Source organism: Vanacampus margaritifer, chromosome 11, assembly GCF_051991255.1.
Source record: "Vanacampus margaritifer isolate UIUO_Vmar chromosome 11, RoL_Vmar_1.0, whole genome shotgun sequence".
NCBI classification, from domain to species: domain Eukaryota; kingdom Metazoa; phylum Chordata; class Actinopteri; order Syngnathiformes; family Syngnathidae; genus Vanacampus; species Vanacampus margaritifer.
In genome coordinates this window covers 16,667,757-16,684,087 of record NC_135442.1, presented here as the reverse complement: position 1 = coordinate 16,684,087, position 16,331 = coordinate 16,667,757, and the positions used below count along the sequence as shown (strand labels likewise).

Here is a 16,331-nt window from a genome sequence, read left to right as displayed (position 1 = left end):
TTCCGCTCTGACGTTACTTCACAAAGTGGAGGAGCAGAGAAGTGCGACTCATTTTTGGAGAAATAAATACTTTTACTGTTGGACAAAATTTTGATATTACCGGTATTTAGATAAAATGTTATTATTTATTTTTCTTTTTGTGTGTATTTATGTAGCTACGAAAAGCATTCAACAGAAGAAAAAAAATCAAAATAATTGATTTCTGAGCTGCAATTGCAATACTGTAAATCTATTGTATATAATTTTTGCTCAAGGTTTTAGTACCATCAGACTCTGACACCGGCCAAGCCTACACACGCATGGTTATTTTTTAAGTTCACACACTTTGAGATTTAAGAAAAATGTGTTCTCAATACACATGTGCAATCTGCAAGCAATACAATGGATACACACTAAACAGACTCAACGTAAAATGTTTTTTTTTTTTAATAAACCCACGTTTGAATTTCTCTAACACCGAGCATCCTTCATTGGATTTCATTCTAAACATTCCAAACAGACTAACCTCAGAACTCAAGTCATAACCCCTCAAACTGACCAAACAGTCCGATGTCAACAAATCCTCCAGAAGACTGAACTTTGTTTGAAAAATATTAACCTGTTTAGTACAAGAGCATCAAACAGACAGCTGCTGATTTTGTTATCCTGTCAATGCGTGTGGCGTTTTCTGGTGTGTGTGTGTGTGTGTGTGTGTGTGTGTGTGTGTGTATTTGTACAGCTTCGCTTGTGTATTGTTCCATTTTGTCCGCAGCTGCAATTGAAGAGCTGGGTAACTCTATTGCTAGTGATAAAGACCTTACTATTCTTGATGAACTGCCACCTCTAGAGGAATAACAGAGTATTACAATATGGATCAGCTCTCGCTTGATAGACCGATGTTTTTTTGTTTTGTTTTTTCAGGGCCGATAAAGATTCCAATAGTCAAGGAGACCGATAACTAATATTCATATTCAGTAAAGGAGGAAAAACTACTGCCGTAAAAATATTTTTGTTTTTTTGTTTTTAACCCTTTCCTTACACAAGACGTATCAATATCAATGTTTTGTGGGCCTTGCAGGATCAGTCAAAAATCAATAAAACGGCTGGTATTGAAGGGGTTGCTCCAATGAAAATGGCTGGGATTAAATGAGTTAATCACACACTGACGTTTGCTGCAGACGGTTGCACTCTTTCAGTGACAAACGTCCATGGGGCTAAGATGATACACAGGGTTTGATGTCGCTTTTAACTAAAAAAGACCCCAAAAATTAAGCTTTATGTCATTACTGCAAAGCTGAGTATGGGTCGCTTGGAGACAGGGGTCAAGGGAACAGGGAACGTACACGCAGGACTACAAGCCAGTCCGGCTGGCAACCACTGCACTATGATGGGTGCAATATACCCTACCATTGCTATTTAGAACACACCCCATGGCGTTTGTAAACTACACAGTAGGCCCACACACTATATTGTATATATTGCAATCCTTTTGTAAATGACGCTTGCGCAAGTGCCAGTTTCATGCCTCTCACAAAGTGTAGCCTTATGTCGGTGCTTTTTAAGTAAGCTTGCTCTCAACAGGCTAAAGCCTCATCACAGTGCGTCCCATCACTACTGTACGGGGAGCAAAGCATGAGCTTTCACTAAGTTGTTGTGCACAGTTAAACTTGTCTCGTGCAAGTTAAAGCTTCTCTAGCCAACTTAGCTCGCTCTAAAACGTGTCTACATAGCTAAGCATTGATTCAGTGAGAGTGTAAAGTGACATGATTTTGTGGGAAAAGAGTATGAAAATGAATAAAGACCAGGCGAGCGTGACAGTCAGAGTTGCATTTTTTTTTTTTTACCGAGTCATCACATCCAACTCCAGCAGAACAGCCATTAATGGCCACTAGAGGTACTTGTGGAGGTGACAAGACCCTCCGTGGCCTATATGAAAACAATATTAAAATGTTGTTGACTCGACAGTTCGTACACTGTTCATACATCAAGTTTGGCAAACAAGTGTTATGTGTTGAGGCGTTCTTATCACTGTTGGTCATTTTCTGTGGGGAGGGGAGGAGATGTCCGGAAAATGGTGTATTAACCAGGCAATTGATTTAATAATCAATTCTCAAAAGATTTGTTTGTGACAGCTCTAATATTCCCATCCTTATTCAATTTATTGGAGGTCGGAAAAGTAGTTTATTTTGCATTTAAATGGCTGCTTTGAATACTGTTTATTCCTCTTAAAAAATATATATATATATATATTTTTTTTAAATCATACGTCAAGGATTACAAATACTACCAAGACTGGGGAAACTGATTACTGTAACATAGTCAATTCTGTATTTCTGCAAATAAGAGCGTGTGTGATGAGAAAGTTCAGGCCCTCATTAATGCGAGTGGCTGTGTCCTTAGAGGGCATTAGCATGGGCATTATCTTGTTGTGCCAGACAGTTCCGTAGTAAACACCCTGGCAGAGGGCCTCGTCCTCGTAGTAAACTGATGTGACTGTACAGTCGCGACAGAGTTGTGTAGCCGTCCTGGCACGGAGATATGGGTCATGCTAGGCTGTCCTCTTGCTCACCCCGGCAGTAGGGCCCAAACTCTGATGAGATTAGCTTGGCCAGCCAGGAGGCTCAGCAATTGCAAGGCAAAAAACACCACTGATTACACTAACACTGCCGTTGGATCCCCTTGCACTTCGACTCAGATTCCCTTGTGTTAGGTTGTATCTTTGGCCTGAATATATCGAAACCAAGACGGAGCACATCGAATGGGCATAGGCAGGTGACGTCTCAACTTTATCATACACTGCAGGAAAAAGACAAATCAAAGGCTAAACCAGCCTTATATTTGGGGTGAGTCAGAGAAATCCACCCTCTTGACCAGTCAGAGTTAAAATATTGCTAAAAATGGGATTAGGTAGCTCGGAACGCCGGGGCTATCGCTCCATCGTCACCGGCCAGGAGAGAAGCCCTCTTTAAGGCAAAGAAGGGATGGGTTTTATATAGCCGAGAGCTTTGATTACTACATCATCTTAAAAACCGCATCCGATGAGTAAAGACAAGCGCTTGGTCCTCCCCCGCATTTACTGAGTGAGTCTGCCTCCTGTGTTCCTGTAAATAAGTGACGTCACAGTACTTAATGATGCCCAGACGAGACTCAGCAGGGTCTAGAGAGGCAAGCAACACAGTCAACAGTTACTAGTTCTTCACATAATGTCTAAGTACTGGGTGATGAACATGAGTATACTCATTGACAGTGCCCTTATGGCGAAGAAATGCATTCCCTCATCTGAAGATCGACTGACGTGAAGATGTTAAACATGATCTTCATTGGTGTACACTACTGGTGTGTGGTAGTGACAGTTCTTTCCAGTATAAAAAGGCCCATCATAAAGCCCAGCTAGAGGAAACAGGATAAGCGCTTGAGCCAAGGCAGTAAAAAGCTCTCTGGGAAACTTGAAAGCCACACAAATTAAGTCTGTGTCTGCCATCTGGAAACAATAAAAAAACAAAACTATGAAGCCAAACAAACATCATGGAAGGGAGAGAGAGATGTGAAGATGGAGAGTGCAAATCAGTGACAGGGAGAGGACGGTGTAAAGAAATGTGCATCATTAGCGGACGGCGGACACTAATGGGAAGACAGAGACGAGGCTTTGTCAACGACAAAAAAGACTGATGCTAAGGAGATGACGGTGACCTTGCGGTTTTGAATGTGTGTGGTAGAACTACAACCTGTTTCTAATGAAATGTAGCGCACATAGGAGGCTGTCTGTCTGCAACTGATGCCAGTGTTGTGATGAGATGGGCAGCACAGGACCAAACCAATAGTAGACAATTCTTTGGAATTATTACCTCATTTTGGTTATCGCTTTTGCAAATTCGCAACAGAATATGTTTTTTACTATTGTTATTAATTAATAACTTATCATGGACAGTCCAAGCTAAAGAAAGGTGGGCCATTGCTATTCCATTTAAGTCCTGTAGGAGTTGTTTGTTACTGCCATGGCTGATGCAAAAAGTAAGAAAGTCAGCTCTGTGATTAAAAACTGACATGCAACCACGCCATTCATAATACCTTGTAAAATATTATATTATCCACTTAATTTAATGCAAATGCAGCACTGCAATTGTGCAGGATAACTGGTGCGACCAAAGAAATTTCTGACATGCCAAAAAACAAAAAAATGTATACGATTGTTGTATGACTGTACGCAAGTACGAACCACTCTTTCTTCTACCCAGTATGAAAAAAATAACATAATTGAAATCCTCCATGAGTGGCTTTCTGTTGCTTCTCCATGCTGCTATGGATCGTTGAATGCAAACTACTTTTTTTTTTTTGGGGCAAAGCCTTGTTTAGCAAACTGAATATCCAACTTTTCGGACGGTCTGAGTGACGCAGTTCACACTGAACGTATTTCCGAACTTGCCCTACAACAGCACAATACTGGACTAGCAAACAACTGTATCTTCATGGCTTGTTGGTATTTTTCTGTCCGCAATATGGCCATAGCTTTTTTTGTTAATAAACGGAGCCCACTGACTCGTTCCCGTGATCTTTCGACGACATCACTACAATATGGAAATAGGTGTTGACAGCTGTGCTAACATTAGACGTTATATAACATGTTGCAATGAAGTACACTTCTTTTTTTTTAACAACCTGGATCCTGCCTCAGCACTTGATAAACATCTAAACTAAGTTAAAATTATGGGTTTCATATTAAATTTGGTGTGTTAATACTCTCCTTTGATTTGGGATCATATTTTGGGGGGTAAAAATGGCAAATATTCATGGGGATTTTACAGTATTTTAGCTTTGCAGTTAAAAAAAAAAAATACATTTGCATCAAATCAGGTAAAAAAAATTATAATAATTTTACTTTCATAATGCTTTATACTATCTGTTTTTGTTGTTGTTGCTGCTGTGCCAACATAATTCTCCCACCACGGCTGAAGTACAATCAACTTCTTTTTGCTTTACGGTTCTATGAGAACTTCCTTTCTTCACTAGAAACATGTCATAAAAATGTGCAGTAGTTAATAGTTCAGTTTCTGTCAGTACAAGTAACATACCACCCCACCTTGAATCATGACACAAAGGCTACTGTCAAAACTGACCCCAATGGGCCACACTAAGAACAGCATCCATGTGGCCTCAGCATCTCTTCTACACAATTGAGGTGTATATACTGTAAGCTTTAAAGAAACATTAAGTTGGAATACCCCAGAGAACCATGTACAACTCCCCCCCGCTGCGCCTGCTTAACAAACACCCCTCTATAAAAAGTAAAACCCATTACACATTAAGGTGTTGTGTATCAGACAGGAAATGCTGCTAAATTACACCTCATCGTTCTGGAACTGACTGATCGTCACCATGGCAGTCAGCCAACTTCAGAGGCGTGAGAAGACCAAAACCACTACCTCTACTACCCGGCAACAGAATGAGATGGAGGGGTTCACTGAATACCCAAAATAATCCAAATACTGTATGTGCCTATTTAATAGTTATAAAAAAAAGTGGCTTACTGCAAACCTGGAAGTAATATCCTGCCCACACACACACATAACCACCTGCTCGCAAATTAATACTACATGGGATATAGAACTATAACAACAACAACAGGCTCGTAAGGAAGCCATTAAAAATGATTAGTCATACTTTGAATGAGCAACTTCGCTATCAGCACCTAATAAGAACATTTATATTTGATGGCTTCACACCATAAATAAATGTGTATATGTATATATAACTTATGTGCCCTTGATCAGCTCCCTGATCTTGGGAACAGGAGAAAAAAAGAATAAAAAATCCCAGGGAGTTTAGAGATTGCTAAGTAGAGAGTTTGCTCCAGCACCGTAATGTTCTTCTCGCCCAGGAACTGTTGGATGCTCAGGGCATTGCGAGCAGGCCTGTTGTGATGGTGAAGCACTAAAGCATCCACGAGTTGTCGCGCTCTCTCGCCTCTACTCGCACACTGAACATAGGATTTGTGGATGTGCTGGTTGATCGCTGAATGACCCGCCACAATCCATGATGTTACACGATATACTCTGCTATCGTGCCAGCCCTTTACGTACTGCACAAGGCCTCTTCGTTCTGTGCGCATAGATCAAGTGTTCCTTTCCTTTGGCTTTTTACAACAATAACAACTCCATTAGATGGTTCGTCGTCGTGCAATAGGTCATGTCAGACTCTCGCGTATCCCGCAAGAGTGCAATTTGGCAAGCGCCAAAAGCTGACATCTGCGTGTGTGTTTTTTTGACACACAAAGATGGACTACTGTCATGTTTGACAACGTGCAAGATATTAGCCAATCATGCCAGACTTTAGTGTAGTTCAGTTCAGCAAGCATTAACTCTTCTACTGTTTTTTTTTGTTTGTTTTTTTACAACAGTTATTTCAAAAGATAGACAGCAGTGTTTCCCACAGGTTTGAAATCTACTTGAGTGGGTGGACTCCAGTGGCGTTGATGGGAGGCGGGTTGGACGGGAGGTGGGTCTCAGTCCTGTTACTACGTCTCCTCTAGCCTCACGATCCACAAGTGAGTGACAGCAAACTAACGTTGCATGCGGTATGTCCTGCCGCAACACGTTTTTTTTTTCTTTTTTTAAATATATTTTTAATAAATTTTCTTGGAAACTTCTTGGGTGGTGGCCAATTTACTTGGGTGGCCCGCTCAAGTATTAACATGGTGTGGGAAACACTGAGTCATCAATGAAATGCGATGAGATGTAAGCATATTATGCCAGAGCAAGAGAATGTTACCTTGCATTTGTAAAGCGCAAACATTCTCAGCTTCTCTTATCCTTAAAAACAAAGAAAGACCCACACTTCTTCATTTGATACTAAACTCCAGAATATGACCTATTAGGCAAGAACAAAATTCTTTTGTTGCATTGTTCGCACATTCCTCCCCGATTCTGTTTATACAGATGTGCACTCCGAGGGTCCGAAGTCTTTTTTCCTTTTTTTTTACCCATCGGCGGCTGAAGATGTGCTGTTGATCAAAGGCTTCTGTGCTAGAGCTGAGACACTTGCTTTGGTTGTTTTCTTTGCCTCTGGGGGATACAGGCTAACAGATCCATCTGTTGGCCGCATGGATCCACCTTTCGCCGGGACAAGTGTAGTGTGGGGCCTCTTCCCTTCACTGCCCACCGACCCCTCCCCTCCATGCAGCACGTTTACTCAGCTGGCCCCCCATACCAGTCACCAGAGTTTGTTTTTGCATAGCAACATGTGTTAACTTAATGCTCTGTAACACATTTCAAAGGCAAGCTTAGCTAGGTCAACAACAGGTAATAGAGCCATTTATTGATGCATTGCCTTGAAAATAGTATCGTTAAAAAAAGGGCTTGCTTAGTGACCCATCCACATTAACTAATAAAGAATGGTTACACTTGGCTGATGATGCAATGCCTAAAACATTGAACCCCTGTTTATCGAGGGGAATACATTCTAGACCCACCCGCAATAGGTAACTCTCTGTAATATAAAGAGACCATATAATTTAACATAATTTATCATTTCATTTTTTATGTAGTTTTATTCCTCCCACACGCTTTAGACGCATTTAAACTTATTCAAGCACACTGAAGTCCTGCACAACAATAGCCAAATGTATGGAGTAAGTGCCACAGAATAACAACAACAAAAAACCAAGACCTGAACAATGCTTGTTGGACTAAAGTAAACAGCCGGCATGATATGCTTAAGTTTCATGTGACAGTCATGAGCGTTCATCAAGTGTTGAAAAGAAAAATAAGATGCAAAACTGAGCTCGTTTGGCATGGAGATTCTAATGTCTTGCATGATGTCACCCATGATTGGGAGTTGAATTGCAAAGTTTTATAAAACGACTTTCACAATAATTTTGGTCAAATTCTGAATCATAGAACCTGACGGTGCACTGTTCCGGGTATAAAAAGGGTGAAGCTAGTGGACAAAACAATCCAGAAACCTAACCCCAACCGCAATAGAAAATCTTTAAAAGTCAATAAACGTTGAAAAAATTCATTCAAATCTAAAGATTAAGCAAAGGATGAAGTGGCTGAAAATTTGGTTACACAGACCCACTGGTTGTTTTCCCACCTGATTGGATTATGGCCACACACCCACAAACACACTTCGAGCTTTCAGCTTCCAGCGCCAATCAATGAGGAAATGAGGTGTCAACACACGGGTGTTTATTCAAACACTCATTTATTTTTCTACCGGAAGCCAAAGCCGGCTCGAGCACAGACGACACCACATGAGTGAGGGAATTTTCATCGAGGATTTCCCCCTCGCCTATACAAATAAATCCTGTGCAAATGTATGTGATTCTAGTATTAGGAGTATTTAAGGATATACTCGATGAGTACGAGGGCTGGGAAAATACATCGATATTGTGATACACATTGTTATCTTTCATGATACAGATTACGACTGGCTGTGATAGCAACTCTTAGGAAGTACACTGCAATCTTCAAAGTCAAACTACTGAAAGCTTGTAAAAAAAAAAAAAAGGACTATTATCATTTCAAGTGAAAATTTGGGACTCTTGACGTTAACACACCTCACTGATACTCCTTTCAGTCAGCATCAAAGCATTAAGTCTTTAGAACAGGAAGAAGAAGGAAAAAAAGAACATACACTGATATCTACTGTGAAGTATGCCAACTCAAATTTAATGCATTGAAGACAATGTAAGTGAAATTTTGTATGGTGCATTTTACTTCATCTGTTTGTGATGTTTGCCAAGAAGGAGCACTATGAAAAAATTTAGGCTATTACAATAGCTTAGTTGCCATATGCTAAGTATTACAAGGTTTGAACCAATCTGGATTTTGGAGCCGATCACTAATCAGAGAGTTAAAAAAAACAACAATAAAAATCACTGTTCCGATCAGAATATGGACCTATCCAATCTATTTAAACAACATGTTTATTAACTGTACAGTCAAACCCGCTATTTCGGAATGGGACCAGCCCGGCTCATGAACATCCAAAATTCGCATATAATTGATAATAATAATTAAACCCTAAAAATTCTCCCAAAAACACTTACAAGCAATCAAGGGTTGAGATGTGGCGGACAGACATAACTCCTCCCACCTCCCCAAAAATATATATTATTTAAAACTATTGGGGGGAAAAAAAGAAAATAGTCCAACTTTATAGTATATGCTGATAAAGTTCGGATTATTAACAATGGCAGCACAGAACGTCCCTGGAATGAATAACATTGTGTTTGCTATGATTTTTATTTGGCGGATCCAATCAATAACATCACTGATCGACATTACAACGGATCACCAATTTTGCATGACATTTATCCTGCCAATCAGATCTGTGTAGTCTAATTATAACAGAACCCTAAATTCCATAAAACTCATCGGAAGTAGCATCAAAATACAGTCTTATTGAACAGTAGTGGCCACTTTAAAAACAACTGTGATAGCTGAAAAAGTCCCATCCCGATCTATACCACACGCCACCATATAAATCATTCAAGCAAGCGCAGACACTGCTTTACGTCTCTCAACTGAAAACGTTATAGGGACGCATTACACTTGAGCATTTTATAAGCGTCGCTATAAAAGCTCTAGCAGGCCACAAGAGGGGAAACTGCCCATTAACTTATAAGGTCCAGGCCTTGGCTCTCTTAATTGATAAGCTGCAGGCTACTTTCATCACTTGTCGACTTCATAGCGGCAGCCAACGCTTCCTCCCAGGATGCCGTTGCATCTTTGACGTGAGGGTGTTGGTGACAAAGAGCAGTCTGCTGCCAGTGTCGAGGCGAAGCGAGGGCGGCTCTAGGCTGTTCATAAAACAAAACAACAAGAGCGCACATTCCTCTTCGCGGTCTCGGCTGTCTGAGCATTTAACCTTGTAGACGCAGCTTCCCTCGAGTAACAACGGATCCAATTAGGGAGATATGACCCTTTGTTGAGGCTGTAAACTGTAGCTGTTACATTTATTACCTCCGCCAAGTGTTAAATGCAAGAGGCATTTTGGAAAAAATTTTTTTACAAAGCATTTAAATATTTGCCCAAAAATTGCAATAAAAAAATTAAAAAAAACAACTTTAAAATACAGTGCTACCTCGGAATTTGAACATAATTCGTTCCTGCGAAGTGTTCAAAGTCTGAATTGTTCAACCTCTGAAACATTTTTTCCTATAGGAAATAATGTAAATGCAATTATTCCGTTCCCCAGCTCCAAAAACTGAAAATTCCTTTTTTAATTTCTATTTATGTTTTTTACATTTATACCCTGTACAGTATTTAAACAACAAAAAATACCTTACCTTTTTTGTTGTGGCGTGGTGGCATCAGTGGATGATAAATGCTATGTTAATGCTAGCTTTAGTTCAGTGCTGAGTTTGTATATTTTACATTGAGTATATTGTTAGAATACTAAGCGGTCCTTGCGTGCGTTGTTCAACGTCAGGCATGTTGTTGAACAGCTAAAGGGGGTCCTCGTGCCAGTATTTACAAAAGTAGTCGCGGTAGTTACAACTGCGCGATAATCTCCTTCCTAATTCCACTGTGGTTCATAGCACTGTATGTTTTTCTTTGCTGCGACTGGCACTGTTTTACTTTGGGCCCATGGCGAAGAAAATTGTCGTGGAAAAATCTAAATTCACTCACGAGTATGGAGCACCTTCTGGAGTATTCACAATCTGACTGGAAAGGAGCAGTGCATCGTCTCAACTACCGCAACGTGAGCATTCGGCATTGCTCGGCTTTGCTCGGCTTCACTCGGCTACCTGCTTTCAAGGTACGTTCGGCTTAGCTTGCTTTGCTTGGGTGTTCAAACTCCGAGGTATTTCTTAATCAGATTTTTGGGTTGAAGTCCGAATTGTACGAGTTCCGAGCCGTTCAAACTCACTCTACTTCCACTGTAGATATGCAAAAACACTCTCCTTGGTATTGTCTGGCATCTCACAAAAAATGCAGTTACAAATTATTTTTATCAACAGCCATTCAAAGTCTAGTCAAATAACCACTCCTCCCAGACACAGGAATGTATTTCCACCTTTTTCACAGTGACAGACCACTTGCATTTGGGGCTAACTGATGAGCTCCACCCTCAGGACTAAAATAGACCCAGTGGCCTCTCACATTATGATTTGTCAATCAAACAAGTCAGACAGGAGTGTTGCACCTTGGTGGGGTGAAGATCAGTGACAACCTGCAACTCCACTCAGGGAATTTTGTTCATTTCTTCTCCATCGCTCGAGAGGTTCTGGGTTAGAATGTCAGCTGGGATAGGCTCTAGCTCATGATCCTACATTGTTCATCCATCGTTTGTGTTATACCAGGGATAGGCCGGCTTAACTGTTATATTGAGCAATATACACGGGTGATGTTAAAAGTAGGGAAAATTATCCCGGACAATCCACAGCACCATCTCCAGGCAGAAGAGCAGCTTCAGCAACAGCCTGCTGTCACTACCGTGCTTCATTAATTCTATTCTACCCTTAAAGGGAAATGTTAATATCACATTCCCTCAAGTCTGTACTGTCGACATCTTCCAGACTTGCACACTAATTCATATGCCCCTTATTACAGACTTTCTGACAACAACAACAACAACAAACGCATATGGCACTTTTTTTTTTTTTATACCTTCCTCAGGACATTGAATCGATTGCAACGGCAATTGCTCACAACAATGATAAAGGACAGCATCCATCCATTTGCAATGTGGTTATGGATGTTGTGCTTTAATCATGATTATAAAACCTAAATTGTACTTTTTCATCAAGTGTAAAACACAAGGATCGCAGCAAAAATACCCTCCAAGTCAATCAAGCCTAGGGTTTTCATATCTATTCTCAGTATTTTCTAGGGGGATTTACAGCACATTTGATGCTATGTACATTACTCTACAGTAGAGCTGCCAAGATTAGTCACGACAACGTCAACGATCAAAATTGTCAACAATTAATATTAACTCATTCACTGCCATAAATTCATTAAAAAAAGAGAGATTAGTAAAAAATGAGGGGTGACAGGCAATTATTTTTTTTAATTGTAATTAATCGCATTACTTCACTAGTTAACTCATGATTAATCACAAATTTTATATCTGTTCTAAATGTACAATAACAAAAATTATAGGTTTTCATACTCTTGTTAACAAAAGTTGAAAAAAAATGTTAAACTAATAGAAATAGTTCAAATGATTTCTTTAGTTTTCTCTAGTTTTCTTTAATATGAGGTAAACCTTCTTTTCATGGCACCACGGCAGTGATAAAGCAGCATTTAAAAAGGAAGCATGTTGTGGTTGATGCCTAATAATATTTTAGGCAAAGTGTATATAGTCATGTATGGAAGCTAGCATTAGCACCGTGTAGGTTAGCACCGTGTGTGTAACATGATGTTTGGCACGCTAAGATATTTGTAAGGTTTACAGGGCCTTTAGTCAGCGAATATTATATTTTATATATATAATATTACAATATTATATATAATATTAATAACCGAAACAAATTTTAGGTGTGTGTAGCCCAGTGTATTTTCCTAATTTTACTCATCTGATGTCACTACCTTCTAGACCTACATAAAAATAAAATTAAAAAAAAGGTTTAGTCCCCAAGAAGAGTGAAAAATTATAGTTTCATAGTATTAGTGCTACTCTACATAATATTTGGTTTAATTTTAAAATACACTAAAGATTTACAGCAAAAAAATATATATTATTCATTTATAAACATGTCAGAAATTATGGTACAAGCTGTAAAATCTAATCAAAGTTCAATGTACTATAGTCTTAATTGTCTTCATTATTAGTTTGTACATACTTTTAAAGAATTCTAAATGTAAACTAATGATGGTTTTGAAAAGAGCAGCCGCTTGTTGGTGCAATATGCTGCTATTTACATATCGTCACTGTCCTGTGAATTTTTTGGGGTCATTTTTACATTTATGAGATGAAACTGAATGCAGACATCCCCAAAATGTAAAAAAAAAAAAAAAAAAAAGAAAATAAATCTTTTTTTCACAGGACAGCGACAATATGTTTCGATCAATCGACTAATCGCGACTACTGTTGTGATTAGTCGACTTGCAAAATTATTGTTTGTGGCAGGCCTACTCTACAGTAAGTAAGTGCATTTTATATTTTTAAGTTATACAGAAATTGTCACAGTAAGGACTCACATTGTGTTTCACATAACTATGCAATACGGTGGTCAAACATAAAATAATGAATTACAAAAAAAATTCAATTAACACAAGCAAAAACGCAAATCAAAATTGAATCTAACCATAATGGTATACCTGATTTAAAAAAAAATGTCCACTAAGATTAGAAGGAAGGTAATTCCACAATGTGGGGGCAATGAACTGCAATATTCTACCACCTTTCAATTTTAATTTCATGTGAGAAACTTTACACCTAATAGGATGATAAAATGACAGCAGAGTCACCACTTAGGAGCCTGAATGACCATTGAGAACTCTTTGGCTGTACTTAACCTAATAGTATAGGCATAAAGAAGGCAAAAGTAAAAAGCCAAATCACCAGCTATGAGGTCAAAAACTCAATGTACTGCATCAAACTTCAACTGGCACAAAATGTGCCTACTTGACCATGTATATATACAGAAGGATAAACAAACAAATGATGCCTTCCAAGCAGTGAATTTACTCATTGGAGCTATACTCCTGTTCGGTTGAAAATACAACCAACTACGCCCCACCGTGAGCTTAAGTAGTTCAACCGGTCATGTTTTTAAAACGTTAATGAAAGCAAAACCGTCTTAAAAAGCATAAAATTTGACTTACTGTTGCAAAAGTCGTTTTACAGTCCTTCTCACGGGCGCCGCCATTTTTCTTCATGCGAAGTTAGAATAGAGGGCGTCGATTGGCTGGTTAAGTGATTTGTTGTCTTGTGTGATTGGTCGCAGCGGCTGAGGAGGCGGGTACTAACGGGGTAGCACCTTATTAGTCTTGACGTTTCTGAGTGGGCGTAACGTGTTGGGGTCAACGTTTGCGCATTAGACTTCCACAGAGAACAGACAGACTGACTGACATATAAACTAAACTAAAATAAAATAAAATAAAATAAAAAACTGCATGTGAAATAAAAAATATTTATAAAAACAAATGAATGGATACAGTTTTTTAATAATATAGTTATTATGATGATGTTTATTATTATTATTAAATAAAATTTTAAACGTAATATGTAAAATGTCACTATCTTCTTCTTTATTTACTTCATTACTTACTTTATTTTATATTTCCCCCTTACCCTAATCAATTAAAAGCTAGTGATTCTCAAAGTGTGGTGCTCCTATTGGTATACCAGAATCACTTAATTAAATATTCTAACAGTTCATAATACAACAGTCTGAAATGTTTGCTTAATCTAATGCAGCACATTTGCTATGTACATGGCTATGTACATATGTAATTTGTATTTAACTTTGAAGTACAATACATATAATCTTTAACAGCTAAAATTTTTGACTTGACTTCTATTTACAATATATTTTAATTAAAATATTATTTAAATACATTTTTATATCGTATTGTGTAGAGTTAATGTGGAAGATGTGCACGTTGCAGTGGTTTACAACATCAAATACACTTAACAACAAATAAATATGTACCAAGTATTTTTTTTTAGGTGACACTCGTTTTAGAACTACAGAATTAATTAATTATTTGTTGAGATAAATGGAGGGGGGGGGATATCCAATAAATATAACAGGACTGTTAGTAATGTAAATGCTTGGTGAGCTAGGTTAAATAATGAAACAGACCATAGGTGGGCCCCAGGCCATAATTTGCCCCAGCCAGACCAAGATGATCTGTTAAAATGAGGGGCAAAATTTATCTTTAAAACCGTCCGATGGGTTCCATCATTTGTAGACGTGGTAAAGATATTAATATGTACAGTGCTCAGCATATATGATTACACCCCCTTTGAAAATTTTAAAGATTTTATTCAATATCTCAATGAACATAAGAACAATTTCCATGTTTGGAAATTAAAACTTGGAAGTCAACCAGCGTCACAAAACGGAGTTTGGAGGTTCCCTTAGATCATATTTGTGTGACACATCACAAACATCCTAATGATCAACTTTATGATAAAGCATGGCTTGTTTGTCACTTTGCTCCAATTCTCTGGCGTTCAAGACTTCTTTGCGTCACTGCTGTTTGTGTTTACACTGGCTGACTCAGCGGGACGGGAAGTCACGGAGACAGAATGAAGCTTGTGACCTCGAGAGAGAGCGGGGAGACGCGTGACCCCCCAGGAGTCCCACCTCACAGCGGTGGCGAATTACGAGGCCTGCCATCAGCACCGGTCTGAGCGCAGCGCATAAAATGACACGCAATATCTGCCGTGATTAAGTCAGCAGGGAGTTTGCTCCAAATGTCAACATTGGCCATACAGCCATTGGGTGATTTTGAACGTGAACGTGCTGCCACATGTACCGTATGAAGTGCAAGGAATACAGTAAATTACTTATTCAATAATTACGTAAAAAGCATTTACACTGGTGCTATCAAATCATGTATTAAATTGTTCTTCGTCCTCGGTTCGGAAAAAACAACTGATCAGAGACAGAAGGCCTGACTGACTAGGTGTCAATCCTTTGATCTTTAGTTACCAACTCTGTCATAGGCACGCACACGTCAGTGAAATGCAGTGAGGTTCATGACTGGTGAGCCACTGACTCCTCTGGAGTCGGCTATAAAAATATAAACCCAAAATAGAAGATAGCCTATGTTTAAATTTTTGTTCAACAATATGATAGCAAGTAAAACACAGAGATGGGCACTTCCGTCAATCGTCAATTCCCGTCAATGACGATGCCCACCTTTCCCTGAGTGCAGAAAGGTAGGCATCGTGACAATTGACGATTGACAAAAGTGCACACCTATGGTACAACAAAAGAACATTTAATATAATGTCAAATTTGTTGTCCTGTTTTTTTAAGCATTTGGTCTTAAATTTATATTTAATATGTTATGAAGCCCCACTTGTAAGATTGCTTACATGTCTGGTATAATGACTAAATGTCTGATATTTCTAGCAAACAAATACTGTACATGTCAAAATCGGTAAACAATTCTAGTTAAGATAAATGTATTGGACCCAAACACAATTACCTCAATACACGTGAATTGAAGAGCTCGGCGGGGACTCCTTGCATCAAGATGGCGGCTAAATCTGCATATCCTCAACAAGCCGTGGCTTCCTTTAGTGGGTTCTGGATTCAGGACAGAGCACCTTTTGTTTGAAGCCACCCACTTTTCAAGTGAGCAAAAGTTTTGGAACGGACGCTATTGAACTATTTAACGTTTAATATTTGGTGGCATAAACCTTACTTGCAAAAACTGCACCAA

At 38.9% G+C, this 16,331-nt stretch overlaps 1 protein-coding gene across 7 annotated transcripts in view; it reads right to left on the bottom strand.

Moving 5' to 3' along the window:
• Positions 1-13,819, bottom strand: part of clybl (citrate lyase beta like) — a 73,999-nt gene extending 60,180 nt beyond the window's left edge. For all 7 annotated transcript variants that reach the window (XR_013295959.1, XR_013295960.1, XM_077580364.1 and 4 more), the window contains exon 1: positions 13,755-13,819. Coding sequence is in view for 5 of the 7 variants with exons in the window: in XM_077580364.1 (XP_077436490.1) it covers positions 13,755-13,798 (44 nt within the window). In the remaining 2 variants the exon portion in view is untranslated. The remainder of the gene's footprint in view (positions 1-13,754) is intronic.
• Positions 13,820-16,331: the final 2,512 nt, after the last annotated feature.